General features: G+C 36.2%; 1 protein-coding gene across 2 annotated transcripts in view; it reads right to left on the minus strand.

Moving 5' to 3' along the window:
* ADCY2 (adenylate cyclase 2) overlaps positions 1-13,633 on the minus strand; it is a 235,727-nt gene that overhangs the window by 46,109 nt on the left and 175,985 nt on the right. For both annotated transcript variants that reach the window (XR_012629660.1, XM_074874654.1), the window contains exons 14-15: positions 13,079-13,176; positions 6,666-6,750 (exon numbers count right to left, since the gene is read on the minus strand). Coding sequence is in view for 1 of the 2 variants with exons in the window: in XM_074874654.1 (XP_074730755.1) it covers positions 6,666-6,750; positions 13,079-13,176 (183 nt within the window). In the remaining variant the exon portion in view is untranslated. The remainder of the gene's footprint in view (positions 1-6,665; positions 6,751-13,078; positions 13,177-13,633) is intronic.

A 13,633-nucleotide genomic window follows, 5' to 3' on the forward strand; every position in this document is an offset into this window, starting at 1 on the left:
GGAACATCTTGACTGAAGACCTCTTATTTACAGAAAGCCAGTGAATCACATTTTCTATAGTTCTATTATTGTTCTTTTCATCTTGCATTCAAATACAAGTTTGTGTTTTACTGAGGTTGCAAAAAATTAAATCAAGAGAAACAAAAAGCCCCAGATTTCAGATTTTTTTCACATGCTTGTTTTCACTCAGACTTGAAGAAGACGCTGAAGTTCAAATCCAAACAACTGACTGACAGTGATTACACTGACCTAAGCCTGGAGGTGATTTTTGTATAGAGACATAACCTTATACTTTACATACTTCCTAGTGGTCCTATTGTTGATAAAAAGAACCAAAGTACTTCTAAAATGGGTAGTGTAACACCAAGATTTTGAACTCCATGGTGGCACCTGTAAATCTAAGCCAGGCATTTTGAATCATACAAAATGCATGCAGGTCTACTCAACTTATATTGGATACAACTGGTTTGACAAAAGCTAAAATCCTGAGCAAAGAAATAACAGGGAAAACTAAAGTTGATATCACTTTTTTTTTTTTTTTTTTTAAATTTCACCATACTTTACAGTGTTGATTATCCTCACAAAGGGTCATGTTAAAATGGCCACGTGGTTCACTTCAAGTATCTCATTCAAAGGAAAGAACGTGGCAGTGAGACATATAAACATGCCTTTAGACACTCAGAATTCAGTCCTGGTGTTTGCTGTGCTCCCTTCCTCATTCAAGAAAATGTACAGTCGCTGTGTTATATGCTATTTTAAGGTAAGACGTTCTCAGTCCTCCTGTCAAAGTTTTTCTATTTCACATGAAATATTTAACTGGTTTTGAGAAAAGCAAACCTGAACGACTTTTAAAAGACAGTACTCAGGTCACTGAACTAAAGGAAGGAGTTCTGAATCCTATGTTCTGTGTTGACCAAGTCTTGGTCTCCAAGTAAGACTACCACCCAAAAACTGCCTCACACAACAGGAGCCCTCATCTGTGACCACATTGCGGTATTTACACATCATGGATATCACCTCTCAGGTAATACATGTAAAAGAACCTTCAAAACTACCTGGATACTCTCTGCTTTTATCCTTTTATTAATTAACTGTAGGAAAAATTGTTTGCATGCTGGACTGTTGGTATTAGGAAGCACACTCGGATATCTGTTATTTGGAGGTAATTTACAATCTCATCTTGGGCAAAGACATTAAAAGGCATATTTTATTGGCAGATTTAAAAAAAAAATCAAGATAGTCTCACTCATCAAAAAATATTAAAAGAGAAGCTATTGGCACAACAGACATAAGAAACTTGTGGTTTTCACCGAGCTAGGCCATTTCTTCAGTTGGTCACAATCACATAACGTGTCATAAACATAACTCAAGGAGTAAGGAGAAGGATTTTTGTTGCTGAAATCAGTACATTTCTAACAGTTGCTGAAATCTGAACATAGCACCTAACTTAGTGACGATGGATTTGCTGTTGCAGTGCCTGTGCTAGAGACTCATCAAACTGACTATTAGGATTAGTGAGCCTCTTTCATGGACCCTGCTGTAGGTGCCAAAGTGCCTCTCTGGGTTCTCCCTGCTTTGTCCCTTCCCTGTTTTAATCTTAATTTACAAGAAAAGGCTTACTATCAAAGAAACTGAAGGGCTTCAATCTTTCATTTGTATCTGCATTAAGAGAGACACTCACATCAGAGGTAAGATTCCAGGTCAAAAATAATTTCCAAGTAGTGCTGGTGCTGAATCCCTGTACTTGCAGAGCTTTTAAGTCTCTTAAGTGTACACAGTCTTTCTGAGTGTTAAGTACCAATGCCAAATGCTTTAGAGTAAAATACAAATCCCTGCAAACAAAGGTAAAGATTGTGTATCACTCAATACAGTGGTGTGATGTAATGCAACTAATAAATAACATGCTCTCTTCTAGCAGGGACAGGACTGCTCACATACTGGCTGTACTTTGTTAGATGCTCCGGTGATGCTCAAATCAGAACATCTTTCTCAACTGTGGAGCCAAATAATTTTCTGATGTTTTTTTTGTTAGTATCATGTTCTGCTATCTGTGGTTCAATTGGGTATTTAAGAGAGACTATAAACATGTTCAGATGAAATAATAGGAAAGAAATGTTATTACTTCTAATCTACCTTGTTAGCTGAAGTAGCTAACTAAGTTTGCAAGGTATAAACATATGCAACAAAAAGCCTTTTCATATTAATGGGGAATAATATTAATGGGGAATAACTAGCACACATGGTATCAATTAAATGCATGTATGTCCCAGGTAATGCAAAGAAATTTTTGTGACAGTATTTGAATCAGCACACAAAGAACATCTGCTTGACACTAATACTTCTTCACCAGGCTACCTCAGCTACCACAGAGGTTGTAGTTTTTTTCTATTGATTGCATTACATTTTCCAGTGTATCATTTATGTAACCAGATTTCTGCTTTCTTGCATTCACATCAGGAGGTAAAACACATCTAACAGTTACCAGGTCTGAGGCATTTCATACTCATCCTATGAACTTATCTGTACTTCAAGAAGATAAAAAGAAGAGACACAGAAAATGCACGAGCTACGGGACAATCACTGTCCTCTATCTGCATGTAATTTGGTAAGGAAACCTCTCAAGGAAAATTGAAAGAAAATATTAAACATTAATAAAAAAGAATGGCCAGCATTTAAAATATGAAAAAATAAGCCAAAAGGGATCTTTAAGACCAAAAATACTCATAATCTTAAGATTTAAGTCTGAATACTGTCATTAGCTAAAAAAAATTAAAAAATATATTAAAAAATGCATAGGGACATAGAAGTAATTAGAATAGAAAAGACATAAATACATGTCAAGTTTCAGGACATATGCCATTTTTAGTTAGGAATGATGAAGGTTTAATACCAATGGGCAAACGAGTGTTTCTATAAGAAGTGTCAGCCCTCCCTGTCCTCGGCCTGCTTGCCCAAGACTGGCAGGGGATGACATGCTGCAAAGGCAGGATCTGGAAGTCTGTAACCTTGTTATTTGTGCTACTGCTCTGCCACATCGTTTGATGGAAACATTCCTATTCTTATTTAATGGCTGATATTATTGCTCCACAACAGATTGAGTTGGACTGCGCTGCAGTGCTGCCAAACAGTAAAATCAACTAATAATAAACTCAGAGTGGAAGAGTGAGTATAAATCTCTTCTTACAATAATGTAATTAAATTCCATAAGTGATAGTAATTTTAGTATTGCAGTCTGGATTTTTCTTTTTTTCATTTACCAATGAAATGAAAATCCTGAGGAAACTTGTTCAAAGTTGCTTTTTGTGTGAGTTACTCTGCAGAGGTGACAGCCATTTAGAATCGGTGGAGACTGAGCGGGCAAAGTGTCAAAGCACCGAGACCAGCACATAATGCAGTGAGGGCCAGGTGTCCTAACTTCAATTTAAGTTTTTGCTGTCTTTGCCAGCACTACAGGCCTCACCCTACAAATCCTGTAGGAGCCATGTAAATATTTGACTACTACTGCAAGTTTATGTATGGGGTGTAGGTGCCCAGGTGCTGGTGGGGGGGACCTGCAGGGTCGGCCCTGTGAGGCGTGGCCAGGGCTGCCCCGCGCCGGACACGGCTGGTTCCAGTCAACTCCAAGAGCTCCACCGCAGGGCACAGCTGAGCCCCTCAGCCCGGGGCGGGTGCCTCGGGGAAAGAGGCAGAAAATGTTGGGCAGAGAGGAGGAGGGAACAAAGAGAGAGAGAAACAGCAGAGGGAAAACCAAGGTTGGTGGAGGAGAAGGAGGAGGAGGATGACGTGTTCCATGCTGGAGCAGAAGTCCACACTGCAGTCCATGGAGGACGTGTGCTGGAGCAGGTGGATATTCCTGAAAGAACTGCAGCTTGTGGAGACTCCACACTGGAGCAGGGGAAAAGTTAGAAGGGAAGGAGCAGCAGAGAGAAACGTCTATGTACTGACCACCCTCCACACCTCCTTGTGCCACCTGGGGGGAGGTAGAAGAGTCTGGAGCAAAGGAGTGAAGCTGAGTTTGGGAGAGCAGGGAGGAACTGTGTGGCTTTAGTGTTTGTTTTTGTTTCTTACTACCCAAATCTATTTTAATTGGCAATAAATTACATTATTTGTCCCCAAGTTGAGTCTGCTTTGTCTATGACAGAAATTGGTAAGTGATCCTCCTGCCTTTACCTCAGCCCACAATCTTTCTCATCCTATGTTCCTCCCCCATCCTGCTAAGGAGGTAGAGTGAGTGAGCAGCTGGGTGGGTGTCTGGCCCATAGCCAAGACTAACCCACCACAGTTCATCTATCAGGGTCAGTGAGCCCCAAAAGTTCTCTTTTTTTGTGCACTTTTAGAAGAGAGATACTTGGTGATTTTTAAACTCTGTAATCACATGCAGGTGTGTGTTCAAACAAGCACATCCACATTTACTACATGAATTCACAGAATCACAGAATCATTCAGGTTGGAAAAGACCCTTGGAATCATCGATTCCAACCATCAGCCCTACTCTACAAAGTTCTCCCCTACACCATATCCCCCAACATCTCATCTAAAAAACCCTTAAACACATCCAGGGATGGTGACTCCACAACTCTGCAAGGGAATCCAAAATGTACCCCTTAAAAAAAAGGTGGGAAAAACCCACACTGGAAAAAAAATACCCCAAACCCACACTCAATCAGGATTAGGACAATAAAATTTGATTTCTGTTAATGCTGACACTATAGTGTTAAAACCCAGACATTGATACTTGTTTGCTTCATAATTTCAGGCTTTTTCTTCTAGAAAGAAAGCATTTACAGTTATGGGTCAAATACTGCAATGGACATGCTACAAAAACATAACATAGCGTGTCACTGTGGTTAAAGATGCAAAACAATATTTGGATTTTGACATGAAGGAAGAAATCTTAGGGAGAGGACAGGGAAAGATAAACCTACTCCTCTTTTGTTAACTGCTTCTCATCCATCACCTTACAGAACTACGTCCATGCTCATGAAGGAAAGACAGTGCTGCTACAGCTACGGTCATAACTTACTTGCTGAAAGTCTTCTTAACAGCATAGCTTCTGCATTAGAGCAGCTGAACTCATAAACACATAGACATAAATAGCTTCTCTTCAAGCTATTTAGGTTAGAACATGACATCTCACAAGTCAACAGAAATGCAATAATAGGTCTCCGTTTCTGGGAATTATTTACAGTACATAGAAGACATAGGAAAAACAGCATTGAAAGTAGGTGTTAGATATTATTCAGGTGGCACAACTCCTCAACTCTGACTTAGGATATTTGCTTAGCCATCCCTTTAAATGCAGAAAAATATGTTTGTATTACTCCTACGCTACACTATAAATAAAAGCCCCGGGAGAGTGTATGTATGTCCCAGCACTTCTTGATACCATTTCATTGGCACCTCTGTTTCCTACAGGAAAAAGGCTGGCTTTTCCTTGAAGGATTTTTTAAAAAAATTATTTATTCAACAGCAGTACTCTGACTCCATCATTTTACTCTTACGTCAATAACAAACAGCAATCAAGTATGACATTACATGAGAACTAATTTTTGCTGTGAAGTAATAGCAATAACTCTAGGACCTCACTCCAAGGATCTAAAATATTTAAAAATACTGTCTCATTGTATCTCAGATTAATTCCTGAGAAGTGGAAGCATCCCTACCTTATGGGAAAGACAACTGAAATGTACATTAATTACATTTTCTTAAAAACACGTCCCCGTTAATTACAAGCCTCACAAAGGAAGAGGGAGAAATTATAAAATCCTACTTCCTCTGTTTCCAGGCCACCTTTCTTTACTGTTTTACTGCATAGCCATGTAATTGTCTTTCCCATGTGCATGTTTTGCTTTTTTCTAAAAGATTGTTCTCAGCTTTCTCCACGGTAGCTTGTGGAAAGATGTAAAGATGGAGAAGGAGAAGTGGGGATTAAGTGACAAGTACACAGACAGTTTTACTTCAGATTACATGCCGAATTCAAATTGCATTAATTTTCTTACAAATCCTGAAATACCTTGTTCTAGATGGAGTTATATGTTGGATCTATTTGAGAATAACTGAAAAGAGGACAATAAAACTTGTAAATTATATTGTGAAATGTTGAACGGTTTGCCTAAATCTTGAATTAAATGAAATTCTCAAATTCAGTATATTACTGGGTACACTAAGAGGCATTACAATAACACCTGGACCACTCAATGGCAAAATTAGAATTTTACTATAAAATTTTTATATATCAAATTGTTATCGTGAAATATTCTCTAAACACAGAAAGTGGTCTTATACAATACTTAAGCTAATACACAGTCCCCCAAATTAAAGCACTCATAAGATGAGTCATCTCCTCTAAGCACAATAGCAAATATTTTTGAAAAGACAGTCAATGAAACCATAATGTGAACCTCTCAGAGGATCCAGCTTCATGAGGGAAAGAGAGTATCAGTGTAGGTACAGACAGCCACTGCACTGGCATCTTCTATTTTTCAGATAAATGAGGACATTTTACAGAACGTTAACATGGACAAAACAATGTCCTCAGAAGCCTGAGCATGAAAGCCTTTCTCATTTAACTGGTAGTCTGCAAAGGCAGAGTGACTTGGCAAAATCAGAACATGTTATTTAAAAGAAACCATTAACTACTGGATTACATTTCCTTGAATACCTACCAAAAGCTGTCCAGCAAAGCAGACAAACAAAATGAAGGAAAGCAAGAGAAATGCAGCCCCAAATGAAATTCCAAGAATAGATGTTCTACAAGAAAAGGAAAACATGTGTTAATTTCTCTGTTACATAGTTGTAGCATGACCTTTCTTTGTGTATAATACTGATGATACAAAAAATTACCATGTGCAAGTTGCAATTTCCAAATATCAACACCATGAAAAACCAATTCCAATCCTTACCAGCATGACAGGCCTCTTCCCTGCCATTTTCTCAACTCAGGAACACTTGAATTGGCTTTACCTCTGACTTTGTGAAACTATTACCATGAGAAGAGAATAATTTCCACACAAATAATTTAAATGACAGACTACATTAACAGCAGCGATGTTTTGTTTTTACTTTAGAAAGCCTGTATTAAAGAAGATCCTTATTGCTTTAATTTTATGCTGTTGGTTTTATAACAATTTAAGAGTCTAATAGACATACAAAATAAACTTGTTGGTAGTGTACATTTTCCCCCCAAAGGTAGAAAAGCAATTGCACGGGACAGTGATGTCCAGTTTTCCAGTGATAACTGTGATGCTGCAGTCTCTTAGTCAGCAAGGGCCCTAATATAGTGATCGCTATTTCATGAATGGATAGGGATTCAACACCTCTGAAAACTTCGAATTGTATCAGATTTGACTGGCTGGCCAGTAGATTTGGAAGTGTAGGAGGACAAGATAGGAAGGAAAACTAAACACCATGAAGAAAAGAAAAAACAACAACAGACTTTAAACAAACAAACAAAAAAATAGTAATCTGTACTCTTCCTGAAATCATCCTTATTCAGTGTTCTAGCTCATCCTTGTCTTGTGTGTTATAAATAGGAAAGTCTAGCCAAAATAGCATTACTGGATACTCAGTAAACAGAAACAGAGATACAGTAACAATCCGAGCACGCATTCATTCCGCAAATGTGGAAATCTCTCTACATGAATACCACAGTAGAGCATAATTGCTCCATCAGGCACCATACAAGAGCTACTTATCATGGCTGCCTAGGGAAAGATGCAGTGGGACCTAATTATGTTTAATGAATGCCAAGAGGAGATCAGCAGCTCTGGACCAACTGAGTTGCTTAAGCAAGGGAAGTAGATGCCATCATGAAGTCCCTCACCTGAGCATCTGCTTTCAGTTTTAACCACAGACTTGATGTTTTTACAGAATTAAAAAACATCTCTCAACTCCTCTGAGGACCAGCAAATATCTTATTTTATTAAACCTTATATGCTAGAAATATTGGCATGACATTTAGAAACAAGTTTTATATCCCTTACTTTTCCCACAAACCTATAATAAATGTTACATTTTAAGTCAGCTCCTTCATAAATGTATGATTCAAAATTAATAAAAGCATACATCCCTGTTCTTTAGAGATGTCACATAAATTCAAATATATACATTTAAGAAGCTATAATACTAAAAATTTAGGAGTAGAACTCTATGGATCAATTTCCTTAGATTACATACAAATATTGGAAAACATTTTGATCTGTTTTAACAAGTGTCATAGAAGCTATTTTCAGGAAAGAACAAAAAAGCATTAACTTCACAAACCAATTTGATGCCATATTGCTGCCATTAAAAGCATTTTGGAGAGTAATTTATGAGCTTCCCTGCCAATCATTCAGAGAACCTCTTATATGCTAAGCATTAATCAGATTTTGGGTTGATGTGAACAGCTGATAAAAAACAAACAACCGGCAATTCACAACATAATCTTGAAATAATGTTTCTTTTAGAAGTTATTTGAAAATCATTATTGCTTGTGAATACATGCTCTCCAAGAATCTCTCATTGAGACTGAGACAGTAAGCTCTACATTTAAAACTACAGTCTCTACTCAGGAATTTAAAATCTAGTAAGCAATAGAAGAGATGAAAGAAAAGGAATATAATTAACAGGCTTATTTTTTATATATGCATAAACACTTCCAATCATATATGTCCTTCAGTAAGATTCAAGTAACCATTCCAACTCAAATTATTGCTATTCTTTCTCTGATATGAAGGATATGAAAAAAGGAGCCTGCACAGCTTAAGAAATGATTCAACACAGGAACAGCCTTATTAGTCAAGTTTGGAGTGCACCCTCGTAGAAGAAATTAAGATGTTTGTGAGAGAAACTGAAGAGCAAGGGAAATAAAATTAACACAGCATAAGGAGAGCTTATGCAAAGTACTTAATCACATGGGCATCAGGCAAGAACAAAAGGTCTTTGTAGCTGGTTTACATGACCAATGATGTTATTGAGGTGGCACAAGAAAAAGAATTACATAGCAAGGTGAACAAGATTCTATCAGGCCAAAGAGAAAAGGACTGAGGATAAAGAAAAGGAAAAGCTGTATCTCAGAATCCATGCTTGAGTGGTGACTACAGAAAAAAAAAGTTGTAAGATTTTTGCCCCCCACCCCCCCTCCCCTTATTTCTGGGAGCAGCAGGACTTCTGTTTCCATTAGGCTAAGCCGAAATAGTTTCATGCTGCTCCTAGAAGGAAAGAAGAGAGATGAAAATGCTACAATGGGGGAAAGCAAAACACTAAAAATTAAGTGCCACCATAAACAAGCCTCATTTGAGTCAATGACCATAGGAAAGCCATAACATGCATTTGTTTTTTTGTCACTGGAACATTACAAAACCAGTACAGGTCTTTACAGTAAACTAATCTTGCCTTTACTGTGTGGAGTCATCAAACGCATTGCACAATTCACCAAATATACAGAATTGACAGATTTGGGCAAACCATTTTGTCAAAAGAGCACCAGGGATCCCATAAGCCAGCTAGCTTTTTATCTGCCTCTCCCTATGCTTCAAGGAATGCCCTCATTTCTGAAAGGTCTGCTCTCTGTCTGACAGGACAACCCTTGACAATAACTGACAGACAGAGTTTAAAATTGAGGAAACAATATGAGAACTTCCCAGGCTTCAGATAGTTCCAAGTCTAAATAATTTATGATTTTGGCTATCCTTCTCATATTTTTCTGGTTTCATCAGTATCTGTTTTGAATAATTCATTTTTATCAGGTGGTATGAGATTGGAAAAAAAATTGTGTTTACACATACTTATGTCTTGTTTGTAACATTTTAACTGAAAAATAAAAATTTATTATGAAGATAAAGATACTGGAAAATGGAGAAGAGAATGTATTCTTTCTACACTTTTGTAACTTTTAGGAAAATATGTGACTTATGGCACATGTCCCTTAATGGGACGTAGAGAATTTCCTTAGCTTGCCAGGTAATTAACTTTCATGTTCTGAATTATTTGACTGCAAATTCTCTTAGGGTGATAAAATCATAATGAAGCAATTACAAACTACAATTATACAAGACAATACTGAATTCATACCTTTTTGGTATCTAATAGTAGTTATTTCTTTCTTAATTTGACTGATGCTTTCACTAAGCGATTGATAGATACAATGGCTATGTAGACTAACTGTAGGACAGTTTCAGTGTTAAGAAAAATAATGAGTATTATAACTCCATTTGAGGGTTTTTTTTTTAATCAGATACAGCAGAAAAATAGCTAATAATGGTGGTTTTCTTTCATTTATAGTGTCTTATATTTTACTCGCCTGCTTTCAAAGTTTTTAAGTACTACCTTTTCTATGAAGAAATTCAGCAGTGCCTGACTGGAAATACTATGTTAAGGCCTCCTAAGCACTTCCCATGGGTAGAACAATATGATTGTTAGTTTGGCATGACTCAGGACAAAAGGACACAATTTCTTGAACATAGCAGCCTCAGAGAGCAAAGACTTGGAAGAATCTTAAATGTAGCCCCAAACAAATCCCTTACTCAAATAGCACAAGTAACTCCTGTTCAATGGGAATACACTTTCATCAACCCACCAGTTTGCATTTCAAAAAACACCACCACCAATTCCATGTTAGTTAATTGCTACGCTAAATAAAGAATGTAGGATTTTAATGAATTACTAGAGATACTTCTGTCACTTGGTTGACCAAGAATGCTAGAAAGCCACTGAAGGCCTGTTCCGAGGAAATGTAATGATCAAGATTTGCTGTCATTTGAACGCCACAATAAAGATCTACTCCTCAGGGTACATTTCACCCCTAAGAGATTGTTTACTTAATTATATTTATATTTACCACTTTCTATAAAGTTTATTATGAAAACACCACATCAGTTTGTTGATCCCAGGAAAATGAAAACTAATGAATTATTTCAGCCTTGAAAAAAATGTCTCGTGATCTTGGAGATATTGCTTATTACTTGAAATTTGCTGAATGTTACTGACCATCAAGTATCTCCAAATCTACTTTAAAGCAGCAGGTGGTGTGCCTGCACAGAAATCAATGATATTACACTGTTGCAAAGCCAGATTAATGGAATAGTGAATCAATAAAACCCAATGACAGATGCAGTTTATCTCCCTGTCTTCATTAGATCACCATTTAAAAATCCTGCAGAATTTTTGGAAGAAAACAAAAAAGGCTAGATAGAATTTTAGACTAAATAATTATTTATTTTTGTTCTATTTACTTATTTTTTGTTGGGAGGAAATAACATTTGCAGCACTGGAGCATGTTCAACTTAAGCTACATTTGTGATGACTACCTACACTGGTGATTTTTCAACTTTTTCTTTTAATTTGCAATGGTCCCAGTTTTCCAGAAATGATGCAGATGCCTGTATAATACCTTGCCTTTCTGTCTTCCGTTTTTGCATCTCTTAAATTAATCCACAGATTATTCAGATCCCCTGAAGCTAAATACCATTCATGTTGGTAATACCTGATTCTACACTCTTGCTTTCACAATTTAATATGCAGCCCTATAAAAGGATCAACAGATAATTTACATTTTGGTAATGAAAATGATAAATCATATGTATCCTTTGCTCGGATTTTAGAAAGAGATCATTTAATACCAGCATATACTTTTACAAGTTGGAGGACACTTTTCTCAATTGAATACAACTCCCAAGAGCTCAGTAATTTCAAGTGTCTGATCTATTTTAATAAGCTACACAACTGGTTTAAGAGACATAATAAGGATATAGCCAAATGAGCATCTTACTGCATGTATGATAAGTGATAAATCTGGATTCATTTCCATGAATGAAATCAAAACTTAAAAACAGATTCATAAATCATACTGTTGTAAGGGACTAGTTAGATCCAAGTTTGGGTTTTGGTATATCATAAACCATGAATTTCCCTGAATTACTTCCTGTACTAATTAAAATACAGTATGAGTTTGTAAGATATACTCATTATGCAAAATGACAAATAAAATTAGTCATGCATCTTAATTTCATATTTTGCAAGAGTAATGCCTAAACTCAGACTGAACCATGTGCAGGATACTGTTGAACTCCTGCAATAGTGTACCTTTGTGGCTTGTGTCTCCGTGTCAGAAACTAGTTGGGAAACCCTTTGCAAAGAAAATGCTGTAGAAGTCCATAAAACTTTATACAAGTTATAAAACAAGTCTGCAGTATGGAAAGTCAATTTATAATGACCTAATGGTTCCTTCTGGCTTTGAATTAAAACGTGAGTACTACAGCACAAGACAAATCAATCAACAGAGGTTATAAATACTACTCCTGAAAGCACTGCACTGGAGAAAAAACTATGAGTGAAGAAATACTGTATCACAGGGAATATACAGAATTGGCTTTGGAAACAATTGCTGTAAAACAAATATCAACTTTCCACTATGTAAACAAACAGCAAAATCCCATTTTAAGAAGTCTAAAAAAATATTCTTTATTGGAACTGTCTTGGAGTTTTCTCAGCCTTTCTAGAATATTCACAGATAGAAAAATAGTTGATTTATACTCATAAATTAGCTCATAATATATAAATTCTGATAAAAACAATTATTCCAGCAATTGATTATAATATTTTGAAAATAGTTTTAGAGACATTTTATGAATAGTAATGCTCTGTTGGCATGCTGAATAGAGTAGTATTATCACAGTAATATGTTAAATATGTTTATTTAATCACAGTCCCAATTCTTCAATCCATTTTGTCACACTTCAATGTCCAATTGTCACACACATAATTTTAGTTGCACAAATTTATAGCTTATGTTACTTTTTTTTACACATATAAATTTCATCCCAGTCATCATCAAACATTTTTAAATGCAAAGAGAAAAGCTAAAATGAATGAAGAATTGATACTAATGCTTGGCACCATGCTATTGACAGTGTTTAAAATTAGAAACAAACATAACTTTGAAAATGGGTTGAAATCTTCAATCTTCTCTTGTTGAATTTCATTTCCAGGAATTGACTTCTGTAATCTGGCAATTCCAAAATTTTTTTACTTATACATTCTTGTTTTACAATAATGAGCAAATATATATAGGAATGAGTACACATTAAATACCACTTACTTTGGCAATACCAGAATCTGCACAACAAAAATGCAGAAGAATATGAGACAGGCACAAGTCACATAATACTTAAATGCAGGCAGAGTAGTTGCTCGATACTAGAAGAAAAAAAAAAATGTTAAAAACACAATTTCCAAAGCAGATAAAATATCACTCAACTGAAATTTTAGCTTAAAGATGCAGATATGTATAGGCAGTCTTTAGAAACAGTAAATTTCCTGTTGTTCAATGACTTCCACATCCACTCACATAGGGCTAGGGATTAACAGGCATAGTATTGAATCCTTTTACTTCTTGAAGAATAGGTTAAGTAGCCACGTCAAATAGTTTTGCCCTGCTCCTCCGCAGAACACGACTATCCCAAATTCATCATAAAATGTTTAATTTAAAAAAGTGAAAGCATTTTTAAAAATATTTTTAGGAGTGTCCAACCACTCTTAGCCGATTCCAAGTTTCTTAGTCATTCATTCCCCAAACTGATTTCCAATTATTAATAAATAAAGAACGGGCTGAAACGGTTATAAAAAAAGTAACAGTCACTTAGACAGGAAACAG

This window comes from Strix uralensis, chromosome 1, assembly GCF_047716275.1.
Source record: "Strix uralensis isolate ZFMK-TIS-50842 chromosome 1, bStrUra1, whole genome shotgun sequence".
Classification (NCBI taxonomy): Eukaryota; Metazoa; Chordata; class Aves; order Strigiformes; family Strigidae; genus Strix; species Strix uralensis.